General features: G+C 37.0%; 1 protein-coding gene across 1 annotated transcript in view; it reads left to right on the top strand.

Annotated features, from left to right (window-relative positions):
- WASL (WASP like actin nucleation promoting factor) overlaps positions 1 to 3,450 on the top strand; it is a 69,205-nt gene extending 65,755 nt beyond the window's left edge. The window contains exon 11 of the mRNA XM_054496734.2: positions 813 to 3,450. Within this exon, the coding sequence (XP_054352709.1) occupies positions 813 to 874 (62 nt within the window). The 3' untranslated portion in view covers positions 875 to 3,450. The remainder of the gene's footprint in view (positions 1 to 812) is intronic.
- Positions 3,451 to 14,623: the final 11,173 nt, after the last annotated feature.

Here is a 14,623-nt window from a genome sequence, read left to right as displayed (position 1 = left end):
AGAAAGGAGACCATCTTACTAGAGAGAGTGACTTGAAGGGAGAGTACATTATGAGAAAAGTTTGGGGAGAGAGAGAGACAACTGGACAAATCATGTAGGGTCTTATGGAGGGAGGTAACATCAGATTTCATTCAAATAGCAGTGGTAGCCACAGGAGGACTTTAAGAAGGGTAGCAACATGTTTTTTAAACTTGAAATTTAAATAATATCGCTCCATTTGCTCTGTGTCAAATAGACTCTAGAGTTGCAATAATCCAAGCAGGATGTGATGGTGGTGTGGAGAGTAGCAGTGAAAGAGGTGAAAAAGAGCAGGCTTGATAATTGGATCGTGAAAAAGGAGGAAGTAATAATAATTTCTAGGTTTTTGGCCTGATTATGTGACAGGATGGTGATGCCATTTATTGAGATGGAGCAGCAGACCAGGATGGAGCAGGAAAAGAAGATTGGGGAAGGAAATAAAAGTTAGAAGTTTTGAGTTTGAGAATCCATATGAAGAGTACAAGAAGGCAGTTGGATTTGTGACAGAAAGGTCAACCCAGATGTGATTTTATACATTAACAGGTTGAAATTTGTCACATAGATATTAAGGAACTAGAACCATTGTCTTCTGAGCCCTGTTTTAATCTTTAGTTTACTGTCATACTCTATAGATACATTTCTTTAGATTCACTTTAAACTGTTTTAGTAACTACATTCTTCTGGGAGTCACATTATCTGTGTTTCAGGAGTTAAATAATTGGAGAAACCACCTAAGAATTATGTAATGTCATTTTATTTATGCATATGTTTTAATTGTCTTGATTTTCTTATAGATGAAGATGAAGATGAAGATGATGAAGAAGATTTTGAGGATGATGATGAGTGGGAAGACTGATCTATATATTATATATATATATATTTTTAAGGTGAAATACTAAACACTACTTTCTGTCTGTGGATTCTGTAAAATTATCATGTAAATGTTCTACCAATTTGCTGTATATTTTTGTTGCCTTTTTTGCTTTTTTTTAATCTGTGCAATACCTCATTTAATCTGTAAAGGTTTGTCGTAATCCTCTACAAAGCTACTCCCTGTTATTGTGTGCAAGTTTACACCAGGATGCTCACTTGATTTGTGAATATTTTTCATTCCATCAACAAGGGAGTTTAAATACTATATGTGAGACTGACAAAAACCTTAATGTAATTTACTTATAATGCCAGAAGGAAAACACTATTTTCATACCCTACTTTTTCTGTACCTAAATTTTCTTAAAAAAAAAAATCTAGTATAGCACTACATTCTTTTTTAAGTGATGCAAACCTTAGTTTCTTTAGCCCCTTTATTTTGAATACAATGCTACATATGAATGTTGAAGCTGATACATTGCACAGTTCTGTAGACATCACTACACTGATGCAGTTTCTCAAATTTTAGCAATATGCTCTACATAAAATCACTACAGAGATACTAGTGGGGAAGACGAGTAACACACCTCTTACAGTAATACTGCCTGTTATTGGTATAGCAGTGGTATTTGCAGACTGGGATCATAAGGAGCCCTTACATACTTGTTATTGACTGAGGTTATTTTTATGCTGTAGCAAATGTGACAGGCTCTTTTTAGCAAAATTTTTGAAAATTTTTTTGATATTACTCTGAAACAAAATTTAAGTTGGAGTTTCGGGGATTTAGGGAGTAGTTTTCATTCTACATGAACTGAAGTAATATGGTAACTCCAATATTTGGTTAAAAAAACTATACAAATCAGAATAGTACTAAAATACTGTAGAATTTTAGCATTTTTATTTTGCACTTTGCGTGGATTGAGGTGTTCAGAAATACCAACCATAAAAATGTAATGGAGTTGGCAAAGGTGTGCGCTGAAACACGGAACCGAACATGCATTGATTTGGATAACTTTTGAGGGTTTTTGTCAAATAGCATGTGAAGGGTTGCATTTTTCTTAAAAGATTGGTGGTCCCAATGTCAAATTTCTTGGAACACATAACTGAATGATAGATTCTTTTTTAAAAGATAAAACTTTACAACCTGCACATTTGTTATGCATACTAAATGGTGTGTTAAAATTAGGGTTTCTTTGCCTCTCTACAGTACACTAATCTGCCTAAAGGTGGTTGTTTCATATTTATAATGCTAATTATCATACCTACCTACTTTAAATTTTAGGTAGAAAATTATCTGATTTAAATACAGACATATTTTTCTCACATTGAGTCATATGCATAATGTAGTTCCAAATGTATTTCATTACTATAGTCACAATATCCAACTAAAAATTACGCTATCTAGAATTGTACCGACCAAAATCTCGTATTGGCAGATCTTGACAGGCTGGACCTGCAAGATGTGGCTTGAATTTTAACCATTTATTACATAATCTCTAGTGATCATGCATCTAGTTATCATAAGAAATAATTTAAAAGGTTTTGTTGCTGAAAGCAGTAAGTGGTGCAGTAAAATACTTAAGTTATTCAAAGAATGTTATCTTTCTTGCAAGAGTAATTTAAGCACATGGGAAAGATTCTAGACTTTTTGTTTCTTGCAACAACAGTGCCCTCTGCTGCTAGAAACCTTTTTCTACTTACTATCATTTTTATTGTGGCTTGAGCTCAGTCAATCTGGTGCAGATGAGGCTGGACAACTACTAACCAATAAAATCAGGAGTTTGTACAAAAGTTAAATGGGACATTATAATTATTTTAAGTAATGTTAATTGAAATTTTTTTTTCTTTTTGACAATATAAAAAACATTTTAAATTTCCTAGAAATGTCTTCAGGGCAATGCCAATTTAACATCTCTCTTAACTTTTGGCCAAGAAATTCTAGATTTTCCAGCTGACTTTGGTGTAATATATATTTATCAGGAACTTCTCTCAGCAGAGAGTACCCATTCTTCGAGTTCAAAGCACAATTTTAAACATGTAAAATGGATATATAATTTGCCAAAGGTAATTGATTTATTCTTTTTTTCTTAAAGAAAAAAAAGACATTGGTTGTTGTTGCAAAAAGTCTAAATTACTGTTGGTTGCAACACAGCAGCTGTGGAGTTCAGTCCAGGCATGAAGACTAAATCTGCTTTACCAAGTAAGGTGTAAGGTTGCATGTTTCAGTCCTCTACCATCCTGCACTGTGAGCAGCACTATACCTGTGCGTTGTCTGAAAGCCTTCCGTATATTCTCCAGCTAAATGGTCGTCTGGTAGCCTTTGCATTTAACAAACTAGCATGAGGCTTTTTATATCTAAATGCTACGTGATAGACAATTTCAGCTAGCCACATATTGTATGTATGAGATTCATAAAGACTTTCAATCATTTCATTTTCAAACAACTGAAGTTTTGTTTAGTATGTGAATTCTTTTTTTGAAATGTATAGTGAATAGGATGTTGCACTGGTGGCAATTCATCATGGAGCATAATAAAATTAATTTGACCCAAATAGTATAAAATAATGTGTTTCATTTGTTTATTTTTAAGAGAGTAAAATAGGTTTAAAATTTTTAAACTGTATATTGAAGGGTACAGAGAGATCAGTGATAATGGTTGATGTTTTCAGCAGACTGCATGCCCTGAGAGTTAGTGTGTGCCATTAAATAAACATGGTGAGCAGAAGAATGTTACACCCTGTTCTGTTGGGAAACATGACAGCTGCTCAGCAGCTCCCCTAGAAGCCACTGCTGTCGTTTACAGAGCATTGACATTGCAAGGTCAAACTGTTTGGAACTCTTCCACATATCAGAAATGTTGAAGTTTTCTAAATCAGAATGATATTGGAGTTTATTGGTAGTTTCAATAAATGCCAAATATAGCAGTTTGTATGGGACATAAGTAGCTTTTAATAAATGATATCAAAGAGGGTGCTCATTTTAAACAGTAAACTCTGTTTTTGATAAATAGAATTTTCTGTTTCACTGACCCTGGCACAAGTGGGTGTCTGAAGATTAAACTGAGTTGCGGAATTCAGAGTGTAGGATGCTACAAAATTCCTTTTAAGAGCTTTGGCCAAATTTAACAACCATTTCAAGAGTAATATGTTCTATTAAAAAGTTGTTTCTATTGAACAAATGTGAACACTTAAGAATATATTAGACTTTTAAAAGAATTTTTTAAAGAGAAGTGAAATATGCCTAAGAATTGTTTGTCATGTCATTTTTATCTAATCAACAGAGGGGATTCCCGAGATAACTCTTGTTTTAGAAAAGGAGTTCCTAAAGGACAAATATAGAGATAAGGCTTATTTATAGTACAATGGAAAAGCCTGTATGGAAAAGTTGGGAAATTTACCTTCCACATTTATTGACATTGTCACATCTCACCTCCAAAACACAGCATTCTTTATAATCTCTTGGTCATTTATTCATGGATTTAAAAAAAAAAAAAACTTTGCTTTCTAAGGAAGCCTCTGGGAACGGGTATAGTACACTGTTACGAATATGTTAGAGAACATGCTTTGCAGCTACTGCCTTTACTTCTGTATGTGATACGTGGCATCCTCCATTGCCATGAGGAGCCTATTGAAAAATTTGTCTCCGGATGCATCTGCCATAGGTTTTTCCAAAAAAAGAAAAGCATCATAGATTGTGCTAACTAACTGTTGATACAGTGTTTACTATTACACAAGTCCAGTGTAACTCTAAATTGGCCATGCACACCATCAAGATTGACAAGTCAAGATAAGATAGCACACAATTATTTTGAGTAAATTTTTTTTTGAGTAAAAATTACTTTGAGATTGTAATTTATAGGTGGTTTCAGTCTAATCAGATATTTGTGTATTGGGGCATTTCTAGTAAACTTGAAGTAGTCCCTGAATTATTTAACAACCACAAAAAATCTACCTTAGGATTTTTTTAAAAAAATGTTTCTGTTTAACAGCAAGTTCAATTTCAGCAGTATCAGATTGCATTATGGAACTTGAACAAAACACTGTTTTCTGTCTTGAATTGCTTAGCATTTCATGACCTGAATTTTGTCTTTTCTTAGCTATTGCTAGATATGTGAAGATTTTCATCAAGGCCTAATTTTAAGGATTTTTTTAAGCATCAATATCATCATATTATGAACTAAATGTGTGGTGGACATTAAGATACAACAGTGGATAGGATAGGTCCCCACCCACATTTACATCATTTAAATCTAAAATACTTATTTCATAAATGAAAGACGTTTGGACCATTGAGTTATATGAGAACAGAGGCATGTGGACACCACCAAGCTTGTTCTCTAATTTTGCAGGTGAGGGTGCTCATTCATATTCACAGTGCTTGTGGGGCTTGCCCGAGGTTAATTAAAGTATCTACTAGAAGCCAGATTTGACTAGTTCAGCTGCTCTTTCTCATGCACCATAATCCTATTGTATGCCTTTCTCTTTTTCTTAAGGATAAATGCAGATTTAGTTTGTTTCTGAAAGATATATGGCTACAAATGTCACCCTTTCTCATATCATCTGGGTGTTGATAGATGCCGCCAACATCCTGTGTCCATCTCTAACCAGAAAAGCTGGCTTGTTTTGAGGAGCCAGCCTCTGACTTTGATGCATGTGATTGTATTTTGGCTCATTGGCGGCAGTAGTCACCCTACATTGGCCCAAGCATTTGGTCATCACAGGGCACTTCTGTCATCTAGTACAGAGTTGAAATGAGGTTGAGCTTTTCATTCTACATCCAAATTATTTTTGTTAGTTTCTTACAGAAACTATAGGCATTGTTTTTACTTAGACATAAGTATTTCATAAGTCTACAATCAACTTGTCTGACAGAAAATTAAGAATATATTAATTTTCTGAATAATTTTGATCAACAGCTGCACTGTCAATTTAAAGACCGGGAGTTCTTCCAAAGACCGCAAGGACAAACAATGCTTCAAATCCAACTTCCTGGCTTTATTATTGATGAGAGAGAGGGAGATCCTAACTTGGTTGCATGTATTTCAACCTTACTGGAAAAGAGGCAGGAAAATAAAATGTGGATCTCGTATTTGTGAAACAAATACAAGAAACAAATGAAAAGGCATTATCATGTCCGGTTAACTATGGGAAAACAAAGCTGTTCATGTCTCAGTTCTATAGTTGTGTTAAAGGCAAGTATAATTTAGCTCTTTAAATCACCATCTGACTTAATTTTTTTTTTTTTTTTTAAACCAGGGTGGGAATCTAAGGAGGCAGAGAACAAAAAGGAGAATTTGTGTTCATAAGCATATTGTGGTGATTGGGGGAATGCTCAGCAAGTAGAATTAAGAAATGCATTTGAATCTCCATTTTTAGGGACAAAAACTAGTTCTGGAGGAGGAGACTCATATTTGTGTTTTGTGTGTTTATTGAGCAAGGATGTGAATGCATAAGGGCCAAACTTTTTCTTAATTGTGTTAGCTAAAGCTCAAAACTATACCTGACCATTCAAGTGTAAGGGTTTTTTCTTTTCTTTTTCTTTTTTCTTTTTTTTCAAGTTTTCTGAACTTTGCTGTAGATACAAGCATAGCCCTAGTATTTCAACCACATTCTTTCCAAACCGCCAGTAAATGGGCCTTATGATTCCATTTAAGAGGCCTTGCTTTGGCCATGGTTGAATATCTGGATGCTATGGAACATGCTTATAATGGACTTGCTTCCCAGAGATGTTTAGGAAGTTCAAGTGAATTTGAGCCAGGTGGTTGCTTTAGATCTGCACCAGTGCGCAAAAGTTCTGTAGCCAACATACTGCATTAACTTGACACGGTTTAGACCAGTTAGACTGTGCAAAAAGAGGCAGTCTGCGCATACTACATGAGCCCTTTAGCACCCTGTTTGCTTTAGCACTTTCATCACTTTGTTTTCCAAAAACTCAAAACAGCCGAAAAACTAGTTTGATATGGGAATCACGGTATTTTTCTTGTTTGTTTGTTTGTTTGTTTCCAAATTGTCTAAATCATACTAACCAAGATCATTCGACCAGCTTAGGAAAAACAAACAGATTGTGCATTTGAGTTCAGTTTTGATTCTGTAAAGACTTTGCAAAGCCTACTTCACTAATTATGTACTACTGTTAAATGGTATTTGATAGGTTGTTCGAAAAGATAGGGTAACTTATATGCACAGAAAAATGTAGTTGCCCTTTCTAATGCATGGCGGGTTAACACTTCGATGTAGCCTTATCTTTGTATCTTGGTCTTGCCTTGTGATATTAGGATTGTGGTAATGATCCTACTTATGAACTGCTTGCCATAATAAACTTTGGGGTATCTTTCAACTTGTGAAAAACTATCGCTGTGTCTTCACATTGGTAAGATTTTCCACAAAATTGAGGGTAGAGATAGGCATTGTAAAACTGTAAAGGAATTTTTTTTGAAGGTTTTCCCCAGAAAGCTTTTAAATATACAAGTTTCTTAAATATTAATAGGAAATGGTGACTAAAGCAAGAAAACAGAAATGTAAGGAAATGTTTTCCTAATTAATATTCCTGAGTCTTCAGAAATTTCCAGAAGTATGATTTATTTTCAAAGCCAATGGATAAATGCACTTGAATGCAAGTATTACTCTAATGTCCTATACCGAAACAAACTATTTTAAATGATTATCATTACTGTAAGTTGGAAATAGACCCCAGAATAAAACAAATCTTTCTATGTACTAATACATCTCTAAGATCAGGGTAATACAGGAAATTCATGTGACCATATAATGCTAAGTCCCATTGAGAAATCAGGCTTATTTTTTTTTCTGTCCCTTCCTTAGCAAGTTTTTATAGTAGTTTATTAAGTAGGATTTGGGATACAAATTGTGCACATGACACAGTAGGAATTGGGGTAGAAATTGTGCACATGACCAATTGTGAAAGAATGGCAAAAAGGCATGCATCGGTGGACAAGTAAAGGACAGCTGGAAAAGTTTGACACACTATTGGAGAGATGCACTGGTTGTGTGTGTGTGTGTGTGTGTGTGTACCAACAGCTGAGGCCACTTCCAAACGTGCAAAAACACAAAGCCTGCGTTAGCAGGTCACTGGAGAGGCCAGTCTTGGAGCTACTTGATGTTATTTAGAGATTGCCTTAGTATGCATGGGCAAGAACATTTATGTATATTGATGTATATAAAATATTTATAGAACCACCATGACCTGTGGAAATTTAAAACAACTTGCTAAGTACAAGGAGAAGGAACTAGTGCATAAGTTATTCTGTGGCTGACTCCATTTAGGTCGAGAAATAGCTTTTTATCCATAGGTCATGATTCTTGGGAGGTTTATGTGACTGCACTCAGCATCTAATCTAATGGGAAAATGTTGGTAAAACAAAAGGGTAAGGAGGAAATTTATATTTGTAATTGTTACCCACAAGACTGATAATGGTTCAGTGGTGAAAACAGGCTAGTTGGAAGATTTGGTGACTACAGGCTTGTTTTATGCAGGATGGTTCATATCAAATTGCTGCATAATTTGTTTCTAAATATGAGAGTTTAAGTCACTGATGTAGGAAATACATATCCTTTAATCATTTTGTCAAAGCTAAATCATCTGATCTCTTATAATTGGAAAAAGGGACCATTAACCATGGAATTTTGGACATGCAGAAGTCTGTGTCCAACATGCTATTGAGAGAAATGTAGGTGGAGGTGGCATTTTAGATGAATATCTATTTCTTGTGGAAGAACTGGCCTGACTAAATATGCACCTTGGCAATGGGATTAGGCAACTTGCTAGAGCTGTTCCGGCTCTCTTATGGAGGAATATAAATCATGCTATATAAAACTCAAAATGTAGAAAACTTTTTCTCAACTGTTTGGTTTCAAGACCTAAATTTCCAATGGCATTTTTTTTCCCTGCAGGATCTCAAAAGATAGAAACTGCATGATGTTGAACAGACAACTAGAAGAAACAACAGGTTTCAGAGAATTATGGCATTGCTTCTCAGTCTTCAGTTACTACTTCAAAGCATTGCTTTACTTTTTCTCTGAATATTATGGTAATAACCTTCATTCTGCTTACAACTCGGAGAAATTATCCAATGCAATTTTGTTTATAGTTTCTGCCATTCCCTCCTTCTGTCCCCTGTTACAGCAATGAGTACTAGTTTTCAGGTGCAGGTATTAAGAGGGCAATGGGGGCCGGGCGCGGTGGCTCACGCCTGTAATCCCAGCACTTTGAGAGGCCGAGGCGGGCGGGTCACAAGGTCAGGAGATAGAGACCATCCTGGCTAACACGGTGAAACCCCGTCTCTACTAAAAAATACAAAAAATTAGCCGGGCGTGGTGGCGGGCGCCTGTAGTTCCAGCTGCTCCGGAGGCTGAGGCAGGAGAATGGCGTGAACCCGGGAGGCGGAGCTTGCAGTGAGCAGAGATCGCGCCACTGCACTCCAGCCTGGGCGACAGACCACCGAGACTCCGTCTCAAAAAAAAAAAAAAAAAGAGGGCAATGGGGGGGATATAAAATGCACAGAGGAGGATTTGCTTTTTCATATATGGGTTCTATACTTTGTAAGTGAATAGATATTGGAGGGTGGGTGCACAGTGAAACTTTCATGGACTTCCTGTTAGTAGTAACAAGAACACCTTCAAATATTCATCCTACTTTGCAGTGGCAATATGTGTATCAGTCCATAGTGATATTTTTCTAAAATACAGTTTCCAGAGGACACAGTTGAGCCACTTAGTTTACATTTCCCAGTGTAGACTGCTCTCTGACTTCCTGAGGGTGGCATCTTCTGGCCCTGTCTCTTTTCTACAGAAATGATGGTATGTGGGCTCTCACCTAGTTTCAAACTGGACTACATTTTCATGACGGTGATGAAGCCATTTAGAGGGGCTTCCAAAAGTCCCATGACTGTACTCACCCCATTCCCAGACCTTCATCACCAAAGTGTTTTTCCTTTGAGGAAAATCATGTTGAAAAGAATTCTCATAATACTAACTAGTATTTATTGAAGACTTATTAAGTGTTGCTTCCTACATGAAATGGTTTATATGAGCAAGATATCCCAATATTTCAGCCAAAGCAAATGAAACTTAGATTAAATAATTTGCACAAATTTAAGTAGCTAGTAAATGTCAGAGCTGGGCTTCAAAATAAAGTCTGTCTTAATACAAACCCTTCACCACTATAGTACCCTGCCTACCAGGTAGCATTAAGACACCAGAGATGGTCTGGATGCAAAAATAAAATGGTTATTCCAATATCTACTTCAAATGTGGAGGGCTTGGGATTTTTCTGCTTATGCACATGCAGAGACCCAAAGAAAAATGCTGTCACACTCTGATTAAAAAAAAAAAAAAAATGCAACAGAAAGGAAAATACATTATAATCATGCAACTAAACCAGCAGCCACTGAGGCAAGTTTTAAGATTAGAACAGCCCCAGATTTTTGGAGTACATGAATAGAATTTTTAAAATATTTTATCTGGTTTGCTCATCCCTGATCCCCATTCCCTACTTCACCACCAATGAAGTATTTTTTCCACTTGAAAGATTAGGTAACTGGTATGTTTGAGTAATCCCACATGCTTAATAAATGATTACATAACAGTTTATTTGGCATTACCTCAGAGTTTTCTTTATGAATTTAGAGTAATCTCTGCCAGTGTGTCTTCTTAAGTATTTCATATTGATTTTATACTTTTGAATGAACCCAATGGTGATTTTTAATTTAAGGAGGTCAGGAACAACTTGGATTTGTTGCTTAAAAGAAAAAAAAAGTTTGTATTTCTTTAAAAACAGCTTTTATTAGTGACAGCTTCTGAGGCAAAAGGATTGTAATCCATCCGAGCAAGTTCTAACAGGTCAAGATTCCTGTTAAATTTTCTATGAGTGTCTCTGCAGAGAGTCACCAGAAATTCTTGGCAGGATTTAGAGAAAAAGTTGGTGTTACTTTGCTCCTCTTGAATGTGATATTTTCAGCTGTTGCTGGTTGCTTGCATAGTCACCACAACTCTCAATTGCTAACATGTTGAAAAAGCAAGAACTGCAGAAGATTGAAGTATAACTTCTAGAAAGACATTCATAAATAGGTATCAATATATTTTCCCTCTGACTCTTCCCCTTAAATGTAATTTAAGAAAAAAGAAAAAAGCTGTATTTTTCCAGTTTTGCCTCAATGTAAAGCATCCCTTTGAGCTGCTATTTGTTGGATAATTTGTTCACAGGAATGTATTGGTTTAATCTGTGTGCTGCCACCAACCCACCCCCAGCTTGACAGGGAATTATTTCACGATAAATTCAGGAAGAACAACTTGCAAACTGTAACCTGAGAGTGACTTTAGATCATTTGTTTTTGTGTTTATGTAACAGTGATTAATGGATCTTCTGAGATTCTATTTAGGGAGAAAGAGACATTTAGCAGTTAGTGCTAGTGACTACAGTTTTTGATGTGAGAAGATTGGTATACATTTCAATAACATGCCTAATTTTTAAAACATTCTAAGTATATGGCTTAAAAAAAAAAGTTGTGTTGCTAACAAACTGTTTAACTTGTTCTAAAGGCTATACAGCTAATCACACAGTGTTTCAATCTGGAACAAGTGATTAGTCACCTGAAAATTCATGCAGCATTGTCAGTGTACAAACAGATATATCTAAATGAAACCCTCAGCTTTAGATTGCAAATTTGTCTAATGAACTCAAAGAGTTAAGGTTTTAAAGATTATAATTTCACCTCTGGATAGTTTATTTAGAGAACCAGACTTCCATTTTCCAGTTGTCAACCCTTGACTTTCCCAAACACCCTCCCAACTGAAGCCTGCACAGCAATTCCTGACTACACAGCCTGACCTCTGCTGCCAGATCTCACATAGAAAAGGAGTGGAGTCTTTGAGGGAGATGGGTCAGCACAAGTGAATGTAGATATTCTTAGAACTCTGGCCCTAAAATGTGCCAGTGTTAGAATGAGATGGTAGAGTGAAATGCCTATGTTGGCGGCTCCTTAGTGACATGCTCCTTGGAGCCCTTTAGCCTCCATGCATAGATCCTGCCCTGTCCTAGACTTTTGGGGCCAGTCTTGCCTCTAGAACCTCATTTCTCAACCACAATCCTTTTTGATCAATGTAAAAATTTTGCATTCAAAATAAGTATTTGTAAGTAAAAGCAAAATTGAAGACAAGTGATTTGTTACACACAAGACAGGACTTCGATAAGTTCATTTCCTGTTGCATCATTTTCCAGTCCCTCTACCTCTACTGGGGAGAGGCTTGTTGCTATAAGGAGCTCTAGGCCATTTTCTTTTGAACTGTCCAAACAGGACCAGTGACTAGTACTCTTGTTCCTGGACTCCAACCATCCCCTCTGAGCCACTCCTTTAGCTCCCTGCCTGTACTTTAGTTCAGATCTGCAGTATAGCTTCCCTTGCCCTAGTCCTGCCCTGTCAAGGGTGGTAGTCAAGTGCCTTTTGTCCCATTGCCAGAGTCTGGGTCACTTCTTGCTCTGGTTGGACCCCATGGGTACATGTCCCACACATCCACCCACCTCCATCACCACCACTACGACAAGGGCCAGGTGGTAATGACTCTCCTGCCTAACAAGAATTGCTCTTTGCTGACTGGATGTCCACCCACATCTGACCATCCACATGGGCTGTTGGTTTTCTGACTCAGGGGCATTTCTATCTGGCTTGCCCACCACTGATCCATAGATTGATCTACGGATCTCAGTATCTTTCTTCAAAAGGTAGAAGCCATGGAATACAGCAATTCTAGTAGTTCACTTTGGGCACTTACCATGCTACCGCAGAGTCCAGTAATATACTAAAAGTGTTTGAGGGTAAAATACGTAACACCTATCCTCCTTTTTTGGCTTGGAAACATTTTAGTATGTCAACATGTCATCTAATTGTGTGGTTTTCAACAGTAAAATATTTTCAATCATGAAGTTCCAAACAGGGTGACTGATTGGGATTTTCTTTATAGCTGAGCAGCACTGTTCATGTACTATCTGGTAATTGCACAATGGAAAAGCATCCCATACCACTGTTGACCACACTGGAGGAATGGTGAGAGGGTACTGTCATGATGTCACTTCACTGTTGTTGAGTAGCTAATTATCTCCATCTAATCAAATATATGTATTGAGACCTTGCTGTTTTAAGGCACGAACATAAGATATAGTGCCTGATCCCCAGGATATCAATCCAGTAGGCTAGTAGGAAGATAAGACATGTGGCCGGGTGCAGTGGCTCACACCTTTAATCCCAGCACTTTGGGAGGCTGAGGCAGATGTATCGCCTGAGTTCAGGAGTTCGAGACCAGCCTGACCAACATGGAGAAACCCTGTCTCTACTTAAAAAATACAAAATTAGCTAAGTGTGGTGGCACATGCCTGTAATCCCAGCTACTCGGGAGGCTGAGGCAGGAGAATCGTTGAACCCAGGAGGTGGAGGTTGTGGTGAGCCAAGATTGCACCATTGCACTCCAGCCTAGGCAACAAGAGCGAAACTCAGTCTTAAAAAAAAAAAAAAAAAAAAAAAGACACGTCTACAAATAGTATAATGCAATGCAAAATATAGTAGGTACCAAGAGAAAAGTTTAAGGGAAGGACAAAGAAGACTCAGAGGGAAGAATGGAACAGGTAAATTTTATAAGAGTGAATCTTGAAAGTTGAGTAGATTATTGACCCAAGAAGATGTTAAAAAGAAAATTCTGAACTGAAGAGACACTGAACAAAAGCAAGGAGATGGGGAAGCCAGGATGGTGTTTGAGGAGCAAGAGCCGAGTTTCATGCTGACTAAAGGTGTTGAATGAACCAGAGGCATTTTCTATCAGGCAAATTGTAGCCATTGTTCAATATCAGAAATACAAAATCTCATTATCATAAAAACTACCATGTGATCGGTGTGCATTTTCTAGGAGTCATTCATTTATTCAACAAACATTTATTAAATGTATTTGGCCTTGGAGCACTAACAAGATCAGACATGGCTACTGTCCCTAAACAGCTCATGTGGCAAGCGCTGTTAAAACTCCTCATCAATGCTGAGTGTGTGGAAATCAAAGACAGGTAACTGTCCAGTGGGAAGACAGGAGGGATAGGGATAGAGAAGACTGTCCAGTGAGTGGTATGCAGAACTGTGGGATATAGCAGAAGGTTTTGGAAGAGGGAGTTCAGTTTTAAATATATTGTGTCTGAGGTGCTTTTCCATTTGGATGTGTGGGTTTAGAATTGTAGGGGTAGATTTTGTTCTGGAGTAAAGACTTGGGGGTCATGTGGTATGATGGTATTTCAAGATAGAGGTCTGGATAAGGTCACCTAAGGGAGAGTGTGGAGAAGAGCAAAGGCTCTTTTGAACCATGCCTTTTTACCCATCTCTTTAGGTCAATAGGATACTCATCTTTCAAAGTGTCTTTTGGAAGATGAGTAGGTATTAACCAGATGTAGAGAGTGAAAAGTGAATTCCAAACAGGTAGATGATATAAGTAAAGATGTGTGTCAAGAGGGACCATCACTCATTCAGTGAACTACAAGTCACTCAATATGGCTTTAGCACAGGGTACCTGAGGACAAGCGATGGAAGATGAGGCAGAAAAATGGTAAGAATCATATTTACCATGCTAAAGGATATGAACTTTATTCTGTAGAATATGGGTTACTATTAAAGAATTTTAAGCAGGTGACTGATGTGATCAGAGCTGAATTTTGGAAAAAATATCACTCTGGCATGTTGAAGACAAAT

Source organism: Pongo pygmaeus, chromosome 6, assembly GCF_028885625.2.
Source record: "Pongo pygmaeus isolate AG05252 chromosome 6, NHGRI_mPonPyg2-v2.0_pri, whole genome shotgun sequence".
Classification (NCBI taxonomy): domain Eukaryota; kingdom Metazoa; phylum Chordata; class Mammalia; order Primates; family Hominidae; genus Pongo; species Pongo pygmaeus.
Note: the sequence above shows the minus strand (reverse complement) of the source record. Positions and strands in the feature narration are given on the sequence as shown.